Source organism: Epinephelus fuscoguttatus, linkage group LG5 (genome assembly GCF_011397635.1).
Source record: "Epinephelus fuscoguttatus linkage group LG5, E.fuscoguttatus.final_Chr_v1".
NCBI lineage: Eukaryota > Metazoa > Chordata > Actinopteri > Perciformes > Serranidae > Epinephelus > Epinephelus fuscoguttatus.
This window is the reverse complement of record NC_064756.1, coordinates 2,767,220-2,793,160: the sequence shown is the minus strand read 5'-3', so window position 1 is coordinate 2,793,160 and position 25,941 is coordinate 2,767,220. Positions and strand designations below refer to the sequence as shown.

The window sequence follows — 25,941 nt, the reverse complement described above, 5'->3', positions numbered from 1 at the left end:
TTACCAGCAGCAGTCCCACAGCTGAATCAGACCTAATGAAACATTTCCTTCTGCTTCACATTAAAACAACTTGTAAACCACAGGATGACTTTTATAGTGATGCAGGCGCAGTTAACAAACCAGCAGTATTCTTCACAGAGATGAGCACAGGCTGCTGGTCACATTATTGGCCTTTTAAAACAACCTGAGGCGATGGATCCTGCTGAGTTCACTTTGTGTGGCTGCACTGTGGACAGATTTACAGGTTCAGGTTGTTGCTTTTCTGACAGATCAGGTGCTCACGGTGTCTCTGCGTTCAATTTGGTGGTGTGATCCTGAACATTGTGGGAGTTGGACTGTAACTCACTTATTGCCACTGGTGACCACAGGTGTCGTCAAGTCTACCACATCTATGGATTTTAAAATATCTGCCTTGCAGTGCACCTCAGAATGCAGACTGCTACAACGGTGCATTCAGGTGCAGTCGTACAAAGTCCTGCACTGGTCCATTGAACTGTATGTGATGTGTGATGGGGAGCCAGTGTAGGTTTTGGAGGACCGGGGTGATGTGGTCTCGGGAGCGGGTGTGGGTGAGCAGGCGGGCAGCGGAGTTCTGGATGTATTGAAGTTTAGTAGTCCAGTCTGGATGTGATAAATGCATGGATGAGGGTTTCTGCAGCAGAGAAGGTGAGTGAGGGGCGGAGACGGGCGATGTTCTTGAGGTGGAAGAAGGCAGTCCTGGCGATGTGATTGATGTGGTGGTCAAACCTTAGCTAGACTCACAAGTCAGTCTTTAGACGCTTTGCTTAACTAAAGACTGATGTCTTTCTCCCTGATTTTGTGTTTAGATGGGCGGATACAATTTCAGAGTTTAAAAAAACTCCCCACGTTGCAGAACCAGTAGTAAATCTGCAGGGCGGTCCTTCGGTGGCTCGCTGAACTCTTGTGCTTGTAAACATAGTCCCACTAGAAACACGTGTAGCGGTACTAAATGGCTCAGCCGCGCTCGCAGAAAACGCTGTCAAAGTTCAGTGGATGTTTGTCGCGTTTGCAGCGACACATTCTCGCCAACTAAAAGAAACAAACATAATCTTTTACAAGGCCATGACTCATCCGTCCGGCCGGACTATAGAGGGAATCGCCTTGTTGTTTACAAATACTTCCAGGTAGAAAACCAGCAGAGCTTTTAGCTATACGTATATACATATCACATTTTTCACATCACTGTATCACCGTTTAGACTAATCCGATGTTTGTAAAGTCTATAAACACAATGATTGAACAAACATTACTATTTCTTAGCCGTTAGCGGTGTCTGTAATAGGTAATAACTCATTAAATGGTCCGTGAACAAAATATTTTTTCCAGCAGATATCTTAGTTACAACATGATTGAGCTAGCAAAGAAGTTTTGTGTTGCTATGTGTGGTATTTATTCACAATGTCTAGAGAGCATCAGTGGCTGCAGCTGACAGGGACAGCTAACAGCAGCAGCAACGCTAACATCAGGACGTCATCTGTTAAAAGCCTCCCGTTGTCGGATACGACATGAAACTACTCCAGTTAGCTCAATCATGTTGTAACTAAGACATCCGCTGGAAAAAATATTTTCTTCACGGATGAGCACATGTTTGATAAAACGGAGTTTAATCTCTCGGCATCCATTTTCAAGCTCTCTGTGTGTTTGTTTCCTTGCGGACGAGAAAAGGGAGAGCGCACATTTCTGAGAAGGCGTGTCCTTTTCAAAAATGCAAGAGGCGTTGCTTTGTTGCCGGCCGTTTTCGTCAGTGTGTTAAACACACTTTAGAAAGGAGTGTCCCCAGACTATCAGAAGGCGGAGATCTCTGATTGTCTGGTGGCGAGACTAAACTTTAGCTGGCTGTCGAAGATGATTCCTAGGTTGCGGGTGTGGTGAGGGAGACAGAGTGCAGTTATCGAAGGTGAGGCTGAGATTGTGGGTGGCTTTGGTGCGGGATGTGGGGTCAATGATGATTATGTCTGATTTGTCACTGTTCAGTTGGAGATAGTTTGTTTGCATCCATGATTTTATTTCAGTGAGACAGTTGGTGAGTGTGGAGTGGGTGGTGTTGGTGATGGCTTTGGTGGAGATGTACAGTTGGATGTCGCTGGCGTAGCAGTGGAACTGGAGGCCGTGACGACGGATGATGTTGCCAAGGGGGAGCATGTAGAGGATGAAGAAGAGGGGACCAAGCATCGACCCCTGGGGGACACCTTGGGACAGGGGAGCGGTGGGGGAGGTGCAGTTGTTTATACTGATGAACTGATGTCGGTTGGTGAGGTACGAGTGAATCCAGGACTTGACCTGAACTTGTGATCAAAGCCCCCCCAGGCTCCAGTCCCTCACATGAAGCTGGTTCTCCGTTCTTGAATTGGACGTCTCTTTGACTGGATGGTGAAAACATTCAATCACTGCCAGGTTCGGAAACATGTTAGCATGCTCCTTCCACCACCATCAAACCTCCAAAGGATCTGAACTCCATGTAGGCTGCCACCTCATCCTCGGGCTGCAAAGTTTCATGGCTGGAGTCCTCCATGTCGGTGACCAATGTGACCACGGGGTCAAAGGTTACACTGGTGTCACTGACTTTCAAAATAAAAGGACCTGCAGCTTGATAGTAGTGATTTAGATGTTAGAATATTACACATATGCTGCACAGCTTTTTACTTTCTTTTATTCTGAAAAATATATTTTTGTTCTCACCCACTGCACGGCTGCATGTAGTTCATTTTTACCCGTGCCCCTGAATTTACGTATGTACATATTTTTGCCCTTTACACAGCTTTCTGTGGTTTACCCGTCAGGTTCCCGCCCCGCTGCAGGACTAATGGGAGGTTCAATAGTTGAGTGGTGCTCCAGAGACAAACCACCACAGATAAATTCTCAACTGGTGGTAAACACTGTAGCTGTATATGTGGGTGGTGTCAGTCATGATGTACTAACACAGTGCGTTGTGCATTTGGAATTTTAAATGGACCACAGAAATGTTGTTAAGTGTTCCCTCGGTCTGAACTGAAGGAAAAGGGCTGCCGCTGGTCTGACGTGCAACTGTCGAGGCATCTGTGACAGGACGAGCCCTGGTGTAGCCTCGTGTACGTACGTGAGGAAGGGCAGGAAAGGTCAGCTGTAGTTGTGAGCCAAACCACAGAGTGTGTTCTCTGCAGGCTCAGAGCAGCAGTTTATGGAGCACATCACAAAGATGCTGTGTTGCATCAGAAGATACGGGGAGCTTTTATGGTGTACAAATGCAGCTCATTACAGTGGAGACGGCCTGTGTTTAGTGCTGCTGCCTCCATTCTGAGCCCCCACCTGTGAACAGGACAGTGATTATCTGTGGATGGGCCCTCGCAGCGTTCACTCTCATGCTGCAATTTGCTGCAACCAGGCAAATAGTTTTTATCTTCACAGTCATCATCATTCTCCAGATTCAGCTGTGTCAGTCTGCAGAGCCGCTGGCACCGTTTTGGCCCGTTCGCACGGCAGCCAATGAGGCCTAAAATGCAGAGATTTACTGCTGCAACACCTCGGCCTGAGAGACAGCCCTGGCTTTTACTGAGGCGGCCCTGAGGGAGGCAGACTGAGGAAGATGGAGAGGAGGAGGAGGAGGAGGAGGCTGATGACTAAAGCAAGAGCTGGAAGAGAAAGTTGTGTATCAGTGAAGCTGGCTTCATGACAGCGGCTCATAGTTGTTCCTTTGTTGGACGTTACATCAGGAAAAGCTTCAACTTGTGTCTTTGTGGCGACATGCAGTCTGGTCCTGCAGAGTGTTGGCTCTGCTGTCGTCTGGCAACTTGAGCATCATGCTAAAGGAAATATCCACATTTAGATTTCTTTTCTACATCAGCAGTCTGATGTTTGAATCTTTCCAGGAGCTTTTCTGTAATAAAGTGTTATTCTCCAGAATCACCCACCCCCTTAACCAAAACACAAAGTGTGTTGTTGCTGGATTCCTTTATAGATTTTTGAGGCCTCTGTGGGTGGTGATATTAACGTCTCAGCCTTTCCTTTGATGCCTTTCTCCCTGTAAGATTATTGTCGAACGTTAACAACATAACAGGCCCGGCAGCGCACGTAGCTCTGCCAGCAGCTGTTAAAATGTTTCAGGCTGAATATTTGATTAAACTCCTCATGCTATCACGATGCCAGCGTTTGGCACCGCCGTCCGCATCATTGTTGTGATAGTAGAAAATGCAGATCAGAAGTGGGTTGGGGGCTGCGTCTGATCACAGCTGACGGGTGCAGCAGAGATATTTGTTGTTTACTCCGCGGTGAGAGTCGCGAGGAAAGTGCAAGAAAAGCCTTTGAAGCAAAAAAGAGCCCCTTTCAGAAGCCTGCCCCCTCATACGTTCATCAATAAAAGATAAGGGAAGGAAAGCAGCACGGAGATGAGATGGTGAGGCAGTGACAATGAAAAAGATGAAATAGCCCATTTCTTTTCATTGATCTATGAGCCCGATGGGAGGTGCTGCGACTGGGGAATTAGTTTGTGTTACAGCAAGTCATTGTATCTCCACCCTTTACATGAATACAGACATGCTGTACAGACACATATGCACATACTGTTAGAGCCTCATTAGAACAGGTACTGATATGGTTAAAGGTCTGTGTGCCAGGTTATTACGCCTCCACGCCGGTGATAGCTGTAGCAGGAGGCATTATGTTTTCGTGTTGTCCGTCTGTTTGTCCCATTCTTGTGGACGCAATATCTGAAGAATGCCTTGAGGCATTTTATACAAATGGACTCAAACACTCAATGTTTAACTGGTGATTTTGGTGGTCAGAGGATATAGGTTAAGGTTACTGTGACCTTGTGTCCATCCCAATCTCATGGACATGATATCCCAAGACAACTTGAGTGATTTTATTCAAGTGTTTATTGTTGAGTCCACTTGGACTCAATGATTCAACAGTTAACTGATTCGATTTTGGCAGTCAAAGGTCAAGGTCACTGTGACCTTGCGTCCGTCTCATTCTGTGAACCTGATATCTCAAAAACACCTTGAGGGAAATACTTAAAATGTGGCAACAACTTCCACCTCGGCCTAACAGTGAACTGATTTGAATTTAATGGTCAAAGGCCAAGGTCACTGTGATCTTGCATCTGTCTCATTTCATAATTTCATCAAAATCCATTGAGAATTTTTTGAGTTATTTTGCAGACGAACAAACAAACAAACAGACAAACAGACCAACAGACAAACAAACAGACCAACGCCGGCGAAAACATTATCTCCTTGGCGGAGGTAATAATGAGATAGTCCAGTACAGCAAGCGTTTTTTAAATTTTTTTATTTTTACTAATGCCATTCAAAAAAAAAATGGGCAGTGCGGTGCGTCTCATGTTTTGGAACCTGCAAAACACTTTCCATGTGATTGGGGCCTGAAGCTGAAAGCACACACTGTGTCATGTGACATGCGTCAAGTGCCACCCCAGCACAAACTGAATGTGTCGCTCGGCACCTCGTCAACAGACGACCACGCCTGTGAAAACCAAAACAATGAGCTGAAATTCTGAGGGATTTACTGCAGAGTTTTCATAACATTGTCAGTCACTAAACTATATGCAGAAAGTTGATGGATTTGGTTATTTGATATGATTTGTTTTTTAAACTGCTCTGACACTCTACAACATGAGATTATCTCAGGTCGTGGCCTCGTGTGTTTGCATACCTGAGCAAGGTGTCCTCACTCCTCGAGGGCTGCTTCAGCTGCTCCTGATCGTTATGTCTTTACAGTGTTTTAGTCTGACAGCTGGGCGGTTGAAGACAGAAAATTATTATGTCTTTAATTCCGAAAGTGACTTGACTCTTGAGTCATTACTATGACTTTACGTCTGAGGTTTCACTGTACGACACAAGTCACTGCCGTCTGCCGCAGCCTCTGATTCAGGCCATATGTTTAACTGATGAGGTGTCTGAATCTGTTCCCGTGACTGCCAGCAGATCGGGCTGATTTGTTCTCCTCGTCCTCCCCGAGTATGAAACATATTCACAGCGACAATAAGAATGGGCTTTATTTTTCTTTATTTTAACACCAAAGTGTGGCGTGTAATTAATTTCACAATATCAGTGTATCATGGTACATTACGTTTTTAGAAAAATGAATTAAGGATCCATTAACAGATATTAAAAAGGAATTAGCATTGAGCAATATAATGCAAATATTGTTTTTTATAAGTTTTTTTTTTTAATCAAATACAAGACTATAATTTTATAATGATCTAATAATTCAAATCGGAATTATTTTGTAATGTGAATTTAATGATTTGTGTGATTTTATTGAGCTAGAACATTCAAATAATCTTCACAGGCCTCAGTGGGGGGGGTGAGGTGAGGTGTTGTGTTGGTGGTGGTGGGGTTAGCATTAACTTTCATTTGTTGATGTTATTTCAACACCTGCTGAGTCTGACTGAGAGCGCTCACTGCTGTGTTCATGCTGCGTTCACGCTGCGTTACAGAGAGAAGAAGCTAGTGTTGGCGTTCTCTGTTTTAAAGGTCCGGTTGCGGCAAATAACCAAACAGTGAGAACTCACAGCGGTCGTTTCTCCTGTAAGCTTGGCACAAACATCCATTTGGTGAATGTTGGATGGTGGATTTGTTGGTCAGAGGTCATGTTCATGGTCATTGTGACCTTGTCCGTCCCATTCTTGTGAACACAAAATCTCAAGAACACTTTGAGGGATTTTTTTTTTTTTTTTATTTGGCACAAACTATCACTTGAAAGCGACAATGAGCTGATTAAATTTTGGTGGTTGAAGATCAAAGGTCAAGGTCACTGTGACCTTGCATCCACATCATTCTTTTTAGGCTGATATCTGAAAAACATCTTGAAGGGTTTTTTTGTCTTTCAAATGTGGCACAAATGTCCACTTGGACCCAACGATGAACTGAATGAAATGACATTTTGGTGGTTGAAGTTCAAAGGTCAAAGTCACTGTGACCTTGTTTGTCTCATTCTTGTGAATGTAGTATCTCAGAACACCTTTAGGGTAATACTTAAATTGTGGCAAAAATATCCACTTGGACTTAACAATGGACTGATTTAAATTTGGTGGTCAAAGGCCAAAGTCAGTCGTGTCCATCTCGTTTTCGTGAACTTGATATCTCAAGAATACCATTTTTTTTTTTTCAAATTTGGCACAAACGTCCACTTGGATCCAAAAATGAACTGATTAGATTTTCGTGGTTCAGGGTGACCTTACAAAACATGTTTTCGGCCAAAACTGAAGAATTCATCAGCTGATTATGACAAAACTTGACACAGATGTCTAACAGGATAAAACGATGAAGTGATGGCATTTTATAACCAAAAGGTCAAAGGTCAACTTCACTGTGACATCATCATGTTCTACATGAAACACCTTTCTGTCCATTCGTCAGCATCATATCTCAGGAACAGAAGGGGAGACATTTTGTCAGACACTGAATTGGTGACTCTTGTTCATTGCTGTCTAGTGTATCTCTGTTTCAGTGTCTTGTCTCTGAGCACTATGTTTAATTCAACCTCTCTCGTCCTGCAGGCCAACCTGAACGACTCCCACAACCAGATGGTGGTCCACTGGGCCGGAGAGAAGAGCAATGTCATCGTAGCCTTGGCTCGAGACAGCGCCGGAGCCACTGGGCCCAAAACCAGCTCTGTAAGTAAACCTGAACACACTCACGTATATGACAGCTAAAACCAGGACCTCCATGGTCTTTAAGGTCTGCGCTGACCTCCCAGTGTTCACAGTGTCTCACCTGTCTTCATCCTCCTCGTCTGCTGAATCTTATTCACTAAACTGCCTCAATAAATCAGCAGCGCAGCAGAAGGTGTGTGTGTTCACACTTGTCTAACATGTTTCTCATGTTTCTGGTGATGTTATGATTGTTGAGCCACAGATTAAGCCCTCCATCTGCTACATTAACACACCCACACACACACACACACACACACACACACACACACACACACACACTTAGGAAAAAGCTAAGAGCCTGAAGCACAGTCATTGAACATAGCATGTCTCGTCTTTATCTGTTTGTGTGTTGACTCCTCCACCTGGGCCGCTGTGCTTTTCATCAGCTCTCACAGCTGTCTGAGAAAAGAAAAGTTAAAACACATAAACTCTCTTAACTCTCGTCACTTCAGCCTTTAACAGCTCTGAAACACTTTCATTTTACGCCTCATGCTGCTGCGGCTCTTTTAAAATGTTGGATCTTACTTGATTTTATGATTTATGGTTTTACAATTCTCTCATTTATGATGATTTATTTAATGTGCTGATCTCTTCATGATTTTAAGATTCATGGTTTTGCTTTGATCAGTGGTCGATCTGACGGAGAAAGACTGTGGCGAGGTCTGGGTGGTAGATTCTGGGGCAGCTGTGCGCCATACCCGGCACAGACGGGTGAGGTTAACTCTTGAGAAGACGCTCGGGGGTTAATCTGAAAGACGCTTATTTTGGTTAATCGTGTCACAGGCCTAAAAGGAGACACAAGAAGAAATACAACGTGAGATTTAGATTCAAAGGATCTCAAATCAGCACCACATTTAAATGAAACAGTTAATCGTTGTTTTAAACTGTTTATTAATGTCCTGTCATACTGAATTGCCTGATTTTTTTTCGTCTGTTTTCGTATGAGGCACTCGGTGCTTATAGTGCTGTCTCTGCTGCATTTCTTGAATGAAAGGTGCTGTATCAATAAAGTTTATATTTCTTATTATTGTTGTTAAATAGTTTACTTATCAGGAGGTTTTTAACCTCTCTAACTCCGCCAGGACGCCGACGTCCTCGCTCCCCCCCTCCTCTGTTAAATGGTATCTCCCAGGCGCACTGCGTCATCAAACCATGTGATGTTTGGTATTGCCGGATTCAGGAAGCTCTCGACTTTTCAAAAATAATATTGTTTTTCTTTTATTTATTATGTATTTCGCACCAGAGCAGCCTAAACACACAAAGTCCAAAATCACGATGAGTGGTGACAAGTCATGTCATGACGTTTTTTGATGGGAAAAGTTAAAGGATTACTCGCGATCTTATGTGTAGCTGTTAGCGGGCACGTAGCTGTTTTATAAAAGGTAAGAGTCTCACTCCTACCACTATTTTTGGCTGAGATATACCGTCTAGAAAGTGGGATCATAACTTTCACGTTTCATATGGCTTTATTTGGTGATATTTGATGGTGTTTCTGTGTCATAAACAACATCAGCTATCATAATCACACCTGATTTCAATAAGGTACAATGTCTGAAGCTGGCTGAGTGTTGTTTGATCACTGATAGTACAGTTTTGAAGCCGAGTGACCCACTTGTCATGTGGAGCTCCGCCTGGATCTTTTCATGGTAAAAACACTGTAGAATGGTCATACTTTGAGCAGTCTTCTTCAAATTTGAAACAAGTGTTCATTGATAGTGTGCCTACATCCCCCCAATGTGTCATTTACCTGCTCAGATGAAGCCACAGACAGTTATTCATCCTGAAACACATTTTTATTTTATTTTAGGCAAAATCTTCAATTTTTTACTGACTTCAGAGGCCCATTACTCTGTCTCTGTATCACCTAGAGTGTTTCTGACACTTTCACAAGAAACTGCAAGGAGTTTTCTTTCTGGCAAGACCTCATGCATGCATGTAGTCAGAGCGGTTCAGAAGCTACAGTCATTTGAATGTGGGTATGTCATTTTAGGCGTTTCTGCTGCAAAATGGGGCTTAAGGCCAATACCAACATTGATTCATTTAGACTGAAACAGTCATCTGAAGGGATGCACCGATGGGACATTCTGGTCCAATACTGCTGTGTTTTTTTGTTGTTATTTGTTTTGTATTGGTTGTTATTTATTTCCCCTTTGTATGACAGTGAAACGATGAAATCTATGAAGTCATTCAGCCCGTCATCACACTGATTTTTAAATAACCTTAAATATAACCGTCTTCCACATGAAACATCTTTTTATGCCGGAAAGTCTGGAAGAGTCTTGTAATTTCACACTCTCATGTTCCAGACCAGTCCTTTAACCTCAGCACATGTACGTTACCTCATGATGACATCATGTCCCTTCAGGATTTTGTGGGTTTTTCTGGGAATTGTTGCGGCATGAAATGCAGAATTTCACTGCAGCTTTTCTAAATAATTGCAGTTCAGTGGTTTTAAGTGTTTTTATGCCTCAGCTCCAGTGATAGCTGTGGCTGGAGGCATTTTGTGTTTTTGGTTGTGTGTCCGCAATAAAAATCATTTAAAATTCAGCACAACTCACGGAATTTTGTTGCTTGTAATGAATTTAATTGTGACGTAATGGCAGATTTATTTCCTGTAAGTTAGCCGTTGACATAACATAACTCTAATATGCGCCAACTTAGGGCTGCAAGAGATATTGTTTCGGCATCAACGTTGCAATGTGCGTTAGTCCCAAATCAATGTTTTTACAGACATGGATGTAAACTGTAAGTGCAGCTTGACCGGTGCTTGGCGGCACACAACCGTTTCTACTGCTTTCATTTGCTTGTTAAGACACAGGGGTGGCAGTAGCTCAGTCCATAGGGGCCTGGGATGGAAACTGGAGGGTCACCGGCTCAAGTCCCTGTCCACACCAAATATGAAGTGTGAACTGGTACCTGGACAGATGCCAGTTCACATCTGTCTGACCCTGAGCAGGGCCCTGAACCCAAACTGCTCGGGGCGCCAGTCCATGGACAGCCCTCTCGCTCTGACATCTCTCCATTTAATGCATGTACAGGTCCTGTCTGTGTGCGTGTGTGTGTGTGTGTGTTTCAGGCCTGTGTGTATGACAACAGAATGAAAACATTGATTTTTCCCCTCAGGGATCAATAAAGTACATCTTCTTCTTCTTAATTATGTAATATATCTGTCAAAGTTTAGATAAATATATATCTAAAAACTATTAATCACTCAGCACAAATATACAGGCTGTAATCCAGAGTTATGTTTATTGTAGTCATCATGAACCACAAGGTGCAGTTGTTGATTACTCCCTCCTCCGTCTCTGTCTCCAGGTCTATGTGTCCTACGACTATGGGACCACTTTCACACTGGTCTCAGATAAGTTCCAGCTCTCAGGGGTCAAGGCGAAGGACGGCAGCAAGCAGGTCATCTCCCAGTTCTACCACAGCCCTGCAGACAACAGGAGGGTAAGTTACTGCTCCAGGGCACTGCTGATGGGGAAGTGATGAAAACGAGGTGAAATGTACAGTGGCGTCGTCTCTGTAGATGAGACTGGAATTATCATGTCAGCAGCATTAACACATCTAACACCAGGTACAGTGTGTGAGGGGAAACTCAGAAGAACTGCATGAACCCTTAAAGCCCAGTTAAGACCAAAGATTCACGACGAGACGAAATCGTTGCAGAGAAAAGTGTCAGTGGTGTGAACTGGCTGGTCTGAGCTCGACTCAAGCCGGCTGATGGTGTCACCTGACACTCAGCTGGTCAAATGGCCGGCGGCTGGTTTTAAAGCACGTCACCTGTTTCAACAGCCAATCAGCTTGTAGTGAAGTCTGTTGGTCAAGTCAAAATGACCGCAGCCGGCATGTTGGGTAGCTGCAGCAGGTGCTTCGTCCCCGCCGAGCCGTCTGTTTCTGTCTTCAAGGTGTGCTGGCGTTGGACGGTGGGTCGCTGCTGCTGCTGGCTGTATGTGCTTTAGCATTTTTTTCCATCAAGAGTTTGAGAGTTTGAATGAAGTTTGGTAAGAGGTTCAGATGAGCCTCTTTTACATTGACTGTTGAAGGCAGGAATTTCATGCCATCATGCTCCCTCGCCATTCAAAGGGTACAATTATGGATCGTTTTTCTCGTCTTCAAGCCAGCATCCGAGGTAGTAACAGCACCGAAACAACGTCTGTGTAAAAGGGACAGTTGCCAGGATGAGTTTGACGTTTTGATGACTTGTTATTTGTGTGAGCCCCTGCCAGGAGATTTAAAAAGTTGCTAGTAGCAGTTAGCAGCTAACTCCAGAAGTCGTGCAGTGACCAAAAATGTCTGCAAATTTGCGCTGCAAGATTCTTGATAAAACAAGAATCACAGTTTTTTGCTGTAAGAATTGGGATCTCGAATTTGCTCTTGCACCAGACTACTGCATTTCTTTCCTGTAAAAATTTACAAGTTTTGGCTGGTGGTTTACCAAAGTTCACTTATCAAGGGGGCTCGCCTGCTTCACTGTGGTGGATTATACTAGCAAGTCATCATGATAGCTAACGGTACCATCCTGTGCATTGACTGGTCCAAATGCTCTCCACATTGTTTTACATTCCTACGAACCTAGCCAAATCCATCATGGCGGGGAAAATCCTGAATATCTCCGGTAGAGCTAACATACATGTACAGTAGCACTACTGCACGTTAGAAAAGCTACATGCTAGGCTTATGTCTGCCTCCTGCATAACCACGACCAAAGAGTTGGCAATCTTTGCGGCAACCTGGCCTGACCTTGCAGGTAGCTTTGTGGCTAATTTGATTGGTTGAGCATTTGCGAAGGTTCAGGAAGAGTCTGTCGGCCTTGAATTGCATTTGTGCAGGCAGGGAAAAATAATGAGCACTCATTTTAAATATGCAACTATCCAAAGCAAATATTGCAGAATCGTTGTCCATCAGAAATCAAGATTGCGATCTTTTAACGATTGACCATGCAGCCTGATCACAAATTGGAAAAACAATGAGGTCCAGGAGCTCCTTACCCTCCGAGGAGAGGACGAGATTGGCTGCCACATAACAGAGAGGGTTAATGATTGTTAATGACACGTGCGAACGCGGCCAATGCGAATGTTTTATGTCACACTAGAGGCGGACGCTGTTGTGTGTCATGGCCGTCATGCGTCTCTTGCTTTGGCGATGCTGGCATGCTGTCTAAATTCACACACTGGAGCATCATGATGTTGATGTTGTTTGGTTCTCTGTAAAGATTCAAAGGCGGCGTAAAGACAGGACTGTGTAGCGCCTCTATAGAGCGATCTCTGTGTGAAAAGAGCCATAGACAGCGATGCTCTCATAATACAGTAATTAAGCTCTCAGAGCTAATGCATGCTACCTACGCTACCAATGGATCTGAAATGTGCAACAAGAAGAACTGGCTGTGAGCCAGAGGAGCAGGGAGCACAGCAGAGAAGATAAAAGCTCAGTCGCTGTCTGTGGAGAACACTCATGGTTTCACGGGGCTGACAGGGTGTCAGGGGTCATTTGTCTGGCTCAGGTGGGTTCAGTGGAAGATGGAGTACAGCAGAGGAGGGTGGTGCGGATAAGAGGACGCAGACAGAGATGAAGCAATGGAGCTGTACAAATATAGGATAGGCAGAGAGAACAAAGAGCAGGATTCTGCATTAAATCAGAGATAACCATGTGAACAAAGCCTCGCTGTGTGTGCTGGCAGACATGATGGAGTGAAGAGGTTTTACCTTCACACCTCACGTCTCTGCAGTCCAGACTTTTAGAGCATAAACTTCATCATCATTCAGTCACTGTTTAAATCAAACTGTTTAAAGTTTATTTCTTCTGTATGTGTTTGCCGAGCTGTTAATGACGCTGCATGTTGACAGATACCTGTGCTTGTTTTGAAGCAGGTGCCAGTTTAACAGGTTCTGTGTAACCAGTCATGTGAGCAAGAGATCTGACCTGAAATGCACCTGTCACACAATACTGTTGGATATGTGACTCTCTTTGTATTCAATATCTTCCTCATCCTTAATGTCTGTGACTTTGTCAGCGTGTGCCAAGAAGGTGTAGGCGTCACCTCCCTGTGTACGGTTAACAGATCCGTCCTGATATTTTATTGTTCATCAGCTGTTGTGTAACATACTCAGAGCAAGAGTTAAACAATTTGGGAATATGCTTATCGGCTCTCTGTCCCAGAGTGAGATATGAAGATTTATATCATGTTAATGTCTGTGCTTTAAAGGGATAGTTTGAATTTTTTGAAGTATTGTACTGTATAGTAGTGACATATAACACAACAGTGTCGACCTCTAGTGTGACATAAAACATACGTGTTGGCAGCACTTAATTAACAACAATGACATCATATGTCAATAAAAATCATCTACGTCCCTGGTATATGGCGGCTGATCTCGTCCTCTGCTCGGAGGGTAAGGAGCTCTTTAGTCTTATTGTTTTCCCAATTTGTGGACATTTACAGCCACTGTTCGTCTTTGAGTTAGCTGCTAACTGCTAACAGAAACTTTTTAAAACTCCCACAGTGGGTGTCACGCATAGCGTCATCAAAACGTCACACCCGTCCTGTCCATTGTCCTGTCCTGCTGGATATTCTGTTTATACAAACATCGTTTCAGCATTGTTACTACCTCGCGTGGCAGCTTAAAGGCGAGACCGCTCTGTCCCGCCATTCTGCGATTGTACCTTACGTACAGCATGGTGAGGTGGCATAACGGCGTGATATTCCCACCTTGAACAGGCAGCGTGTGGTGGGGAACAGTGGTGTCAGTCATCTAGTCAAACTCTTGTAGAAAGCAATGTAGCACGTTTCTCAAAATGTTGAATTATTATGTCAAGGTCGTTTGTCGGGCTGTAGCGATGTAATGACAGAGTCCAGAAAAAATCCAAGGTCCCGTTGACTCCAGCTTGAAGTCCGAAAGTGGCAGCGATCATGCTAAAATAGTCCAAGACCTTTATAAGGATGAGAACAGACAAAAAGAAACCTCAGCAGCTCACGATAAACACTGCTCCTCAGTGCAAAGAGATGAATTAATTGGTTCAGTTCATGCATTCACAATCACTCTCTGTATTAGTCGGCAGAAAACAAACCAACCCTGAACAACAATACTACTTTTAGAATATTGAAAATCTAACTGTAGCATTAGTCAGCACCAGCTCAGAGGTTAACAAAGTGCTGCATCTTGCTTCTTGGTACACAGTTATTATTCAGTACACTGCACTGCTCTGAACACTTGAACAGCTGCTGTTCCCAGTGGGACTGAATTAGCAAAGCTCCGCTGTACATTAGTGATCTGGCACCGCAACACTGCATTCAGATATCAGTGGAGCAACTGAGAAACACTTACAGTAAGCAGACGTTTGCTTCAGTTACTTGTTTTCTCTGCACTTGATGGAGGTTAATGGAACAATCGTATACCGTGACAGAGTTTTACCCAAACAGGAATCGCTACTGTAAATCTAAAAGCACTGATTTGATCATTTACTCACCACCTGTCTGGAGTTCAGTTTGTCCTGTAATCATCCTGTGGAGGGATTTAAGATGCACTCCGCCAATTTAACACATAAAACTGGTTTACACGTTGTGTTTCGTACGATTCAGGCTGGGAAAACAGCTGTGTAACGTCCTCTTTGGCGGCGCTAGATCTAGTCGAGAAAATAACCCTTGTGTCATGGTGATGTCATCAGAGTTACTGATTCAAGCACTCACCAAATATCTTTTGTCATTGACTTTATATTTTTTAACAACGAAAATGTGACGGCCATCCTTCATCTTTAAAGTAATTTGCGGCTCTGTCCAGCTGATTAGCTGCTGTCTAGTCTCGTCCTTAATCCCATGTGCACATCGGTGCTCTCTAGCTGGCTTTAGACATGGCATTGGTAGGCTGTGTCACCACATACCAAAATGTTAAAGGATAACTTCGGTATTTTTCAACCTGGGCCCTATTTCCCCATGTGTATGTGTGCGTATGATTCATAGGTACAACTCGTTCTAAAATTGGTTCAGTATTGAGGGAGGTGGATGCAGCTGGCAGCCGCGAAACGAGCTAAAACGCTAACGGGGGCAAATGCGTCCCGTATAAGTTTGCGCATTAAAAGTGTTTTTTTTTTCTCACCACTGACCGGTTCAGATCGCCAGTGCTATCTCTGTAAATAGCATACTAAGCGTTTCCCTTACCTCACAGGAATCCTGTGATCTATCAGCTGACTCCCTTCATCAGTCAGCTGATCCATCAGTTGATTGGGCTGTTTGAGATCAGCTGATGTAGCTGGGATGTGAGCTGAGCCCATCAAGTCCTGCCTGAACTACTTTCTATTGATGCCAATTTATCAGCCAAATGGATAAATCAGCTGACGTCTAATTTATAAGCTTGTTTTGCAAGTTATTAAAAGAAGAAAATGAATGAGTAAACATTAAATTCTATTAAATATGTGTTATTATCATTAAGAAAAAAGAAAATTAAAATAATGGGTATCATCAGGCATGAAGGGTTTCACGATACAGGATCCAGATTTGCAGTTTGACCCATACTTTGGGGAACAAGTCCCAAACCTCTGCTGCTTTTTAAAAAATTGTCTCTTGTGATTCTCCTAACGTTATGTAAGTCCAAATTACTGGAGCGCCCCTTTAAAGACCGCAGGAATATTCAGAGTTTAATGTTAATGTCAGGACTAATGTCTGGATAACAGGCGATAAATCCTCCTCATGGATGTGATATTTTTAAGGGAGCGTCTTTATTTCTTCTGGTGTGATCCTGCCTGTTGTCGGTGTGCAGCGACACTCCTCCCTGCTCACACAGAATGGAGTGGTTTTGGAGACTACACTGACACAGCACATCAAAGCGAGCTGAGAATAGTGGGATTAGCACAGCGCTATTACATAATCAAACTTTGTAACAGGGATGGGGAATACATGTGTTGATTGAGCTCTAAATATGTAAGACTCGTTATATCTCTTAGACATTGTATTTATGTTTTAAATAATGCTGAAATAATGTCTTCTTCTTCTTCTTCTTCTTCTTCTTCTTCTTCTTCTTCTTCTTCTTCTTCTTCTTCTTCTTCTTCTTCTTCTTCTTCTACAGTACCTTTTTGTGGACTCCACCAACAACTTCCTGTGGAACACCTTTGACTTCTGTAAGAGCGTGCAGGGCTTCTCACTGCCCTTCAAACCCACAGACCTGCTGCTCCACAGCCGAAGATCCAACCTGGTGCTCGGCTACGACGGCTCCCACCCAAACAAACAGGTAAAGACTCCACCTGCAGCGCCATCTTTATCTTCACAGGGTGTAGTTTCATCATTGTTTCATGATCCAGTCTCAGGTGTGATATCTCAGACATTCAGGATGAAACCGAGTTGAATTGAGTCATGTGACCGCTTCTAATGTGTGAAGGCTGCTGCGCTGTCTTTCTGCTTTTTAGGGTGCTTTCACACCTGACCTGTTTGTGTTGGTTAAAGTGAACTCAGGTCAGTTTGTGCGGTTAGTACGGTTCGTTTAGGCTGGTGTGAAAGCTGTCAATTGACCAAACAACTGAACCAAACCAAAACTAAAATGCAATGATGGATTGTGTTTTTACGCTCTGGTGCGACCAAATGAACTGAACTACAGGTGTGAAATCAACCTTTGTCACTTTGTTCAGACTCTTGCTTTTCTATTTTCTTTAACATCAGAGTCCTGTGTTATAGCTGGAATCTCAGGTGAGAAGCTTCATGTTTAGACACAGTATTCCTGCCACTAGTGCAACTAGACAAACCCTCTGAAAACAGACCTCTGGAGAGCAGTCGTGAGGGAATGTTGTTTTCATGATGCTGATTAAAATCGATCTGAAATAAAAAACTGTAATAGCTAGAGCCTTCATTCCTTTTGCAGCAGAAAGTTAAGACCTTCATCTTTGCGCCTTCACGTTGTCCACATTCAATGATGTCATTCCATTATGCCACAAGCAGTCTAAAGACGATGAAAATATGAGGTGACGCCACAGCACTGTCTCATCATGGCCGACAGAGATCATTGTTTACATTATCCTGATTAAAATCCATCTAAAATAAAAGCTTTAAGAGCTCGAGCATTCATTCTTTTTGCAACAGAAAGCTCATACTTAACTCTATGGTGTAGGCGTGTTCTCCGCGTGCCATGACATCATCAAGTTATGCTACAGATGGTCCAAAAGACGTTAAAAATGCACGGCAACGCCACAGCACTGTCCCGTCATGGCCGACAGAGATGGTTGTTTATATGATCCTATTTAAAATCATTCTAAAATAAGAACTGTAATAGTTAGAGTGAGAGGGCTTAGACTTCTGTCTTACGCGCCATCACTTTGTCTGCATGCGATGACGTCATTATGATCTGTTACAAGCTGTCCAAAAGACAACGAAAACGCCCGGTGACCCCACAGTATTGTCTCATCATGGCTGATATGATCCTGTTTAAAACTGATCTAAAGTAAAAACTACAAGAGCTAGAGTGTTTAAGAGCCAAGACTTCCACCTTTAAAGTCATCATAGTCTCTGCTTGCCATGACATCATCAAGTTATGTTACAAACGGCCCAAAAAATGGTGAAAATGTGCGGCAGTGGCCATGAGATATCGTTATTTATATGATCCTGATTAAGGTCGTTCTGAAATAAAAACTTTAATAACTACAGCTTTTATTTTTCTTTTTGTCTTTCGCGCCGTCACGTTGTCATCGCAATGACGAAAAAGAGGAGCAGAGAAGCTGGTCGATGTCTGCTTTCTGTACTCTTTATTTTATTCTTGTATGAAATATTCTGATTTATTGACTCACATAAGCTTATAGCTTTTAGGTTGTTTAGATTTCAGGGATATAAAATGCCAAAACATGTCTGTGTAGGCTCTGGGGAAATATTTCTACTGCAGATCAAACTATCAAACTGTCTCTGCACTCTGCTCATCAAAATTAGCATATCATAAAAAACTAAAAAGCACATAGTTCAAATAACTTACAGAGTATTCATTATTGATCATGTTTCTACATTGAGAAATGATTTGTTATTGACTTACATAATGTCATAGCTCAGGTTGTACAGATTTTAGAGATATGAAGCATTTAAAAATACTCCAAGAAATGACATCACAATAAGCAAGAACACCAACATATGCACTGGTGGATCAAAGATTTAACTATCAGATCTGTGGGAAGTGCTTACAGATTTTTTTAGTACCTATTGAGCTGCGATCAAATGTTCCACACCCATGTGATATGTAATATTTCATGTACATTAGCGCGGGGCCCAGAGGAGAGACTGTTGGCTGCTCAGCTCTTTGCATGGAAGATTTTTTTTGGTTTTCTCGTCTCCAGTTGAAGCACAATAGCGGAAAACGTCTCTCCACTGTTCTCCCTGTGACATGTGTAAGAGCCAAAATGAAGGAATGAGCATGACCTACATTTTTACAGTGCACCATCCCCCTCTTCTTCTTCTTCTTCTTCCTCCTCCTCCCCTCCTCCTCCTCCTCCTCCTCCTCCTCGCACCGTCTCTCTCCCCTCTTGTAGCTGTGGAAATCAGACGACTTTGGGGAGACATGGGTGTTGATCCAAGAGCACGTGAAGACCTACTTTTGGTAAGACAACCACTGTGTCAGCTCACCACGAGCACAGTATGTAGTGAAGGTTATATATGTGTGTGTACATGTATGTGAGGTGTGTGCTGCTGTTAATGGTTCACTTAATGAAGGAATGAGTAAATAAAACCTTCCAGAAAATACCAGCTCAGTCAGTGTCACTAAATAAAACATGTTTCTAGTCAGTTCGTCTCCACATTCAGACTAATTACAGTAATTTCTTGTCAAAAAAATTTTAAATATTGGTCTGAAATTTAACTTGCAGAGAATGCCAGACAAAACAGATTGATATTAAAGGGTCTTTGTGTACCTTTAAGTCCTGGGCATCAGCCAAACAACTGACAAACATAAGACTGAACATGACCGGTTGATAGGATACTGGAAAATAATTACAGTCATATTCAGAATGATGTTGCTGTCTGCAGTGTTCCTGTCTTTTGTTTGGCTCTATGATACCATCGAGCTCGCAGTTTGCAAATGACTTTATCAGCTGAGGTTATAAAGCAGCCAGCGATGGCCGACCTTACCTGAGGTTACAGCAGAGACTGTTGATAAACTGAGACGACCCACTTCAAATTCATTTCCTGTATCTGTGTCACGTGGGTCAGAGTCCTGCACCGGCAGCCAGCGGCTCTGCAGACTGACACAGCTGAATCTGGAGAATGATGATGACTGTGAAGATAAAAACTATTTGCCTGGTTGCAGCAAATTGCAGCATGAGAGTGAACGCTGCGAGGGCCCATCCACAGATAATCACTGTCCTGTTCACAGGTGGGGGCTCAGAATGGAGGCAGCAGCACTAAACACAGGCCGTCTCCACTGTAATGAGCTGCATTTGTACACCATAAAAGCTCCCCGTATCTTCTGATGCAACACAGCATCTTTGTGATGTGCTCCATAAACTGCTGCTCTGAGCCTGCAGAGAACACACTCTGTGGTTTGGCTCACAACTACAGCTGACCTTTCCTGCCCTTCCTCACGTACGTACACGAGGCTACACCAGGGCTCGTCCTGTCACAGATGCCTCGACAGTTGCACGTCAGACCAGCGGCAGCCCTTTTCCTTCAGTTCAGACCGAGGGAACACTTAACAACATTTCTGTGGTCCATTTAAAATTCCAAATGCACAACGCACTGTGTTAGTACATCATGACTGACACCACCCACATATACAGCTGCAGTGTTTACCACCGATTGAGAATTTATCTGTAGTGGTTTGTCTCTGGAGCACCACTCAACTATTGAACCTCCCATTAGTCCTGCAGCGGGGCGGGAACCTGACAGGTAAACCACAGAAAGCTGTGTAAAGGGCAAAAATATGTACATACGTAAATTCAGGGGCACGGGTAAAAAGAAGCCTACATGGAGTTCAAGACACCCAAGGAGGATCCTTTGGAGGTTTGATGGTGGCGGAAGGAGCATGCTAACACGTTTCCTAGCCTGGCAGTGATTGAATGTTTTCACCATCCAGTCAGAGAGACGTCTCCTTGGACCATGTGTGCTGGAGCTACAAACCACTTCCTGTTTGGTGGTGAATCATGGGAATTTGATGCCTTGCCATGGTCAGACGGTTCGACGAAAACTCAAGGTCTGAGCATCTTCTGATGTGAAAGGTCATTAGATGGTGCGGACAAAATTTGAAGTCAATCGGATCAAACCTCTAGGAGGGGTTTGTTAAAGTACGACCCCTGGAAGTGGCCAAAAATGCACTAAAATGACACATTTAATTCAAAATGGCCGACTTCCTGTTGGCTTTAGGGTACAGCTCCAAGAGACTTTCTTTGTACGTCTTTGGATGTAACATGTACCAGCCAAGTTTTCCAGCTTCAGGGTTTGCTTTGTTGGAATTTGGTAGGTGGTGCTGTTGAGCCGTTTTTTTACTCCTAATCATAAACCTAATATCAGATGTGAATTTTCACCACTTCACATGTGTGTGCAAAGTTTCATGAGTTTTAGAGCACCATGAGCCGCTCAAACATGAGATTCATTTCAGAGAATAGTGATAATTCCCTGAGTTTCAGAAGGCACCATGTGGTGTTCAGGCCCCGAGGTGATTCTGATATGCAGCCCAGTACACACTGACAGAACCTTGAGACTACAAACCAGAGCAGAGTGTTTGAGTTGATCGATAGATCAGAGTGCTGGCAGCAGTGTTGTCATCATATTTACTGTGGTGATAAACTGTGTTTATCTTTTGGGAAGGGCAAGTGAAAGAGTTCATTGTTTGAGTTAGTGAACAGGACGAAACCTGAAGGCTGGAGTGGTTCATGTTTACTTTCACTTTGTCAGTTTCTGTGTGTGTGTGTGTGTGTGTGTGTGTGTGTGTGTGTGTGTGTGTGTGTGTGTGTGTGTGTGTGTTTGGAGCTGTTAACAGAGGCCTGACTACTATGTCATTACGTTTATTATGATCTGCAGTGCCTGTTGTAACTGTGCCAGAAATACATACTGACGTTGATTCAAATATTTTTTGGATAACATCTGTAGTTGCCACTGTTAAAGGGATAGTGCACCCAAAAATGAAAATTCAGCCATTATCTAGGCTACAATGAGGCTAAAAACAGTTGACGTTTTTCCAAACATCTTTTTATGTCGGGGCTTCAGGACACTTGGATCACTACGGACGAGCAGTATGGAGATATTTTGTGGTTTCAATTATGTGTTTTTGGACGTTTGAATCTGGGGCGCCGTCAGCCTCCATTAGGTGGAGTTGTGTTGCTACCTCCTCTCCCCTTGGATCTCTGCAAGTGATGTGAGGACTCTAAAACTTCACCTGAGCCTCCCTCGGCATATGGGTGAGTAGATAATGGCTGAATTTACATTTTTGGGTGCACTATCCCTTTAATGCTCTGCTCAGTGGGAGAATCTATAAAACACTTTTACATTGTCTGTTCAAGTTGGGAGTGTCACGGCATTATGCCCCCTCACAGTGCTGTGTATAAAGCCCTGTTTCCACCCAGCAGTTCAGTTCAGTTCAGTTCAGTCGCATTTTTTCCATTTCCACAGTGAAAGTTGTGGATGGTACCAACTAGGGTTGTGCCGATGGGCGATAGAAGGGTTGTTTCACGATGCACGTGTGTGGAGCATGCTGATGAGATCGAGGCTGAACGAGGCTGAGTGAGAGGAGACAGAGGGAGGCTGCTTAGTGAAAGAGCGGAGGGTGGGATCAACGCCTCCGCCCGCTCGACACAAGCATACTCAGGCGTACTATAAGCGGAGCGGACTCCGCGAGGGATGTCCGCAGTCATTCGGGCTTTCATAGGCGAGTGCACTTCCACGTTGTAGTTTCCTGTAAAAATGTCCGTGAAAAATCCCTGCGACGTGAAAAATACATGCCGAGCAGTCACTGGTGCGCGGAGCATCGTAAAATCTGAGCTTTGCGCGCACAGGGCTTGCAGACATCCGCTTTGAGTCCGCGCAGAATCCGTTCCGCGTATGTTCCGTCCGAGTATGTTCGGGCCTTAACGCGCATGTTGCGGAGCGATATGCTGTCTATGTAAAGTCAACTTGCTAATTAAGGAGCCATCCCCCTCCCCCCCCCCCCCCCAGCGACGATATCGTTCATCAGCGATTTCACTAGATGGTGATAGGACGATAGGATATGGACAAGATCTCCCAACTCTAGTACCAACAGAAGCGTTCCTTAGCATCCCCATGTTTGGTCCCCCCTCTGTTGGGGTACCTAGCACACAGATCTGGTACTAAAAGGTGGAGCTAGAAACCCTGCAGTCTGATTGGTCAGTAGAGGACGCTCACTCTGGTTTTATGTAACCTCCGTTCATACATCAGTAAACTACAACTATAAAATAAAGGATGTTTTGCTGCCTCTTGCAGCAGCTGGTGCCAGGCTCTAGGTACTGAAGGGTCTGAAGGGTTACTGTTGGGTTCAGAGGTCCTGTACCAAGAGTGTTTGGTGGAAACAGGGCTTTAAAAGTCTGCTTGGTTTGTCAGGGCCCCTGCGGTGTTAACTTACTGTTTACTGGTGCCCAGTGCTCTGCCCGGGCTGGTTGATGCTTCTAAGATGAGTTTTTACCCTCCACTCTGTCTCCAGAGACTGAATGCATTTGGATGTCTCGCTGATATTATGAGGTTTTGCTACCTCAGGTTATTACTGACATTATTGACGTCTGTATTACATCTATTATTCAGTAAGTGCATAGCCACTCACAGATACCCTTTCAATTTCACATTAATACAAGATATCCCCAGAGTCCAGGCAGGATAAATGGTGCTCAGTGGTGGAGGAAGTACCTGAACGCAAACACTTGAGTTAAATTGCAGATATCAGAAAGAAATACCAGTAAATGACATTGGAGAAGTTAAAGTCGCCCATCGGAATATAAGTTGAGTAAAAGTCTTAAAGTATCTAATATTAACTGTTCTTGGGTACTCAAATGCAGCTTGTCATCCAATATTTATGTTCTGTTCAAATTTGTAAACATAAATGAAAGCGTTATTGTGCATAATGTCACCAGCGGCCCTGTAGCTTCTTCGTCATGCTGCTGATCCTCGTTAAGATCGGTGGATTAACTAATTGTGCTCTGGATTATTTACTCTTTACAAACAATCCAACGTGACTCACTGCAGTCAGACCTCATTTGTCAGCTCCAGATTGATTTGTATTCCAACGTAAATGGACCAGCAGCATTTTCCTCACAACAGGAGAAAAGCTTCCTCCTGCTGGGAATCAAAATAGTTGATTTATTGTCTCCTGTAACCTCGTTTGACTAAAGCTAATTAGCATCTTTGGTTTGGAAGTAGCCTTTCTGTAAAGTCTTTAGAGCTGGATGGTTGCCAGCAGCCAGACAATGGAATCAGTGATTGCGTCTCCCTTCTCCGTGCCAACGCTTCAGCGGTCTGTTACTTTAAATTGAAATGAAAGCAGTCGGCGTACAAGGCAGCGCTTAAGAGTCTAGAAAACAAGAGCTGAGGGGAAATGAGGAAACGACACTGAACAACACTCTATCTGTTACACCGCTCTGATGTCTGCTGTGTGATTAATGAGTATTCAGATGAATAAATGTATCTCCTCCTGTCCGAGTGGGAGCTAGACGGGAGCGTATTCAGACAGGTCACATGTAGCTGCAGGTCGCCCCCACCGCTGCACCTTGGTAAAGCTAAATTACTTTTCTGTGTGTATCTGTCACTGATAAAGACACAACACACACAGTGAGGCTGCGCACATCCACCTACACACCTCACCTAGATCAGGTTCACTACATTGTTGGCTTGAAAGGCACTTGAATACTGATACGGTGGAAACCAACTACAGGAAGCTTTTTTTATGACAAGAGCATCAGTGTTGACAACAATACTTCCTCATTCTTACAAAACCTGACAGAAGTATTCAGGGCAAACTTTGTGGACTGAAACTAAGCACACTGCTTTGTTATCAGATCACCTCGACTGACTTTTGGTTTCACACTTGAAACCAACAATGGGCTTCCTTGAAAAAGTCTGAAGAAGGTTGGCCCAGTGCAGAGTTACCCTCTTGTTTTATCTCTGTAGTTTCCTGGAGCTTCAACAAATGCTGCCAAATGGGTTCCTCTGTGTCTGATGCTGATTGGCCGATTGGTATTTGATAAGACTGGAGGTAGACCAGTTTGGACAGAGGCACTGGATAAGCCCTGAAACTTCTCAAATCCTACAAACCCCCCTGCATACACCTGACCTGTGCAGGGCTACTGCGACTGGCCCCTGGCCTCCTGTCCTCTTGCGGATTTAGCGGCACCTTGTGGTGAGGTTGCAGATTTTAACCAACTGAAACTTCTCCCATGTGCCAAGACTGTTGGAGAACTACGGTAGCCTGGAAATCCAGACCCAAATCTAGAAAGATTTAGGGTCTGGCTATGAGTAATGCAAATGGCCCAACTCGAGAGGCGGCACCAAGCATGCATTTGTAAATATCACTGCACGCAACTGGATAACACTACGACCATCAAAGCAATACACGGGGTGACGTATCCAGAGCTTAGCTACCAGCGGAGCTAACTGGTAGATTAGACTCTTGCTGTATCCGGTCGGCAAAACAGCAAAAACGTTCTTCTTGCAAAGGAAAGACTCGAGCGCCGTCTTCTGTTCCTCTTTCTTCAAACAACTGGTGTTCATCCGTAGCCATCTTGCAATGTTTACTGACTGATTCCGGACTTGGTCATCGCAGCGCTGTCATCATCTGTTTAGCTCGCCTCTGGCCCGCCTATATCAGATACACCGATGTGATTGGTGCAGCTCGGCTCCAACAGCATGGGTAATGAGCATCATTCCTGATTGCCAGAGTGACTCGCTGAGCAAATTCAAATTGTGCTCTCTCGGGAACTCTGGATTTCCAGGGTAGAATTACGGTGGCTGAGGTGAAAACGTGAATGGTCCTATTAAAGGTTGATTTATACTTGTGTGGCAGCCCTTTGCAGAGACTACGCACGTGGCCTGCACCATTGTGGACATTTATACTCAGGCGGTGCTGTGTTTGTCTTGCTCTGCAGTTACACCTACGAAAGACTAGTTGGCAGTGGGTGTCTGTGAGGTGCTGTAAAGTTTAGTTGATTCAAAACACACATTAAACACACATTAAACACACATTGAACACTCATTAAACATCAGTAAACACACATTAAACACACATTGAACACTCATTAAACATCAGTAAACACACATTAAACACACATTAAACATGGCTTAATAGAGACAGTTTCAAACACAAGTACACAAATCAGCT

The 25,941-nt window shown here is 43.9% G+C and overlaps 1 protein-coding gene across 1 annotated transcript in view; it reads left to right on the top strand.

The window, feature by feature from the left end:
• sorl1 (sortilin-related receptor, L(DLR class) A repeats containing) overlaps positions 1 to 25,941 on the top strand; it is a 123,034-nt gene that overhangs the window by 23,228 nt on the left and 73,865 nt on the right. Inside the window, exons 2-5 of the mRNA XM_049575786.1 lie at positions 7,517 to 7,633; positions 10,988 to 11,122; positions 16,732 to 16,893; positions 19,163 to 19,230. Of these exons, the coding sequence (XP_049431743.1) occupies positions 7,517 to 7,633; positions 10,988 to 11,122; positions 16,732 to 16,893; positions 19,163 to 19,230 (482 nt within the window). The remainder of the gene's footprint in view (positions 1 to 7,516; positions 7,634 to 10,987; positions 11,123 to 16,731; positions 16,894 to 19,162; positions 19,231 to 25,941) is intronic.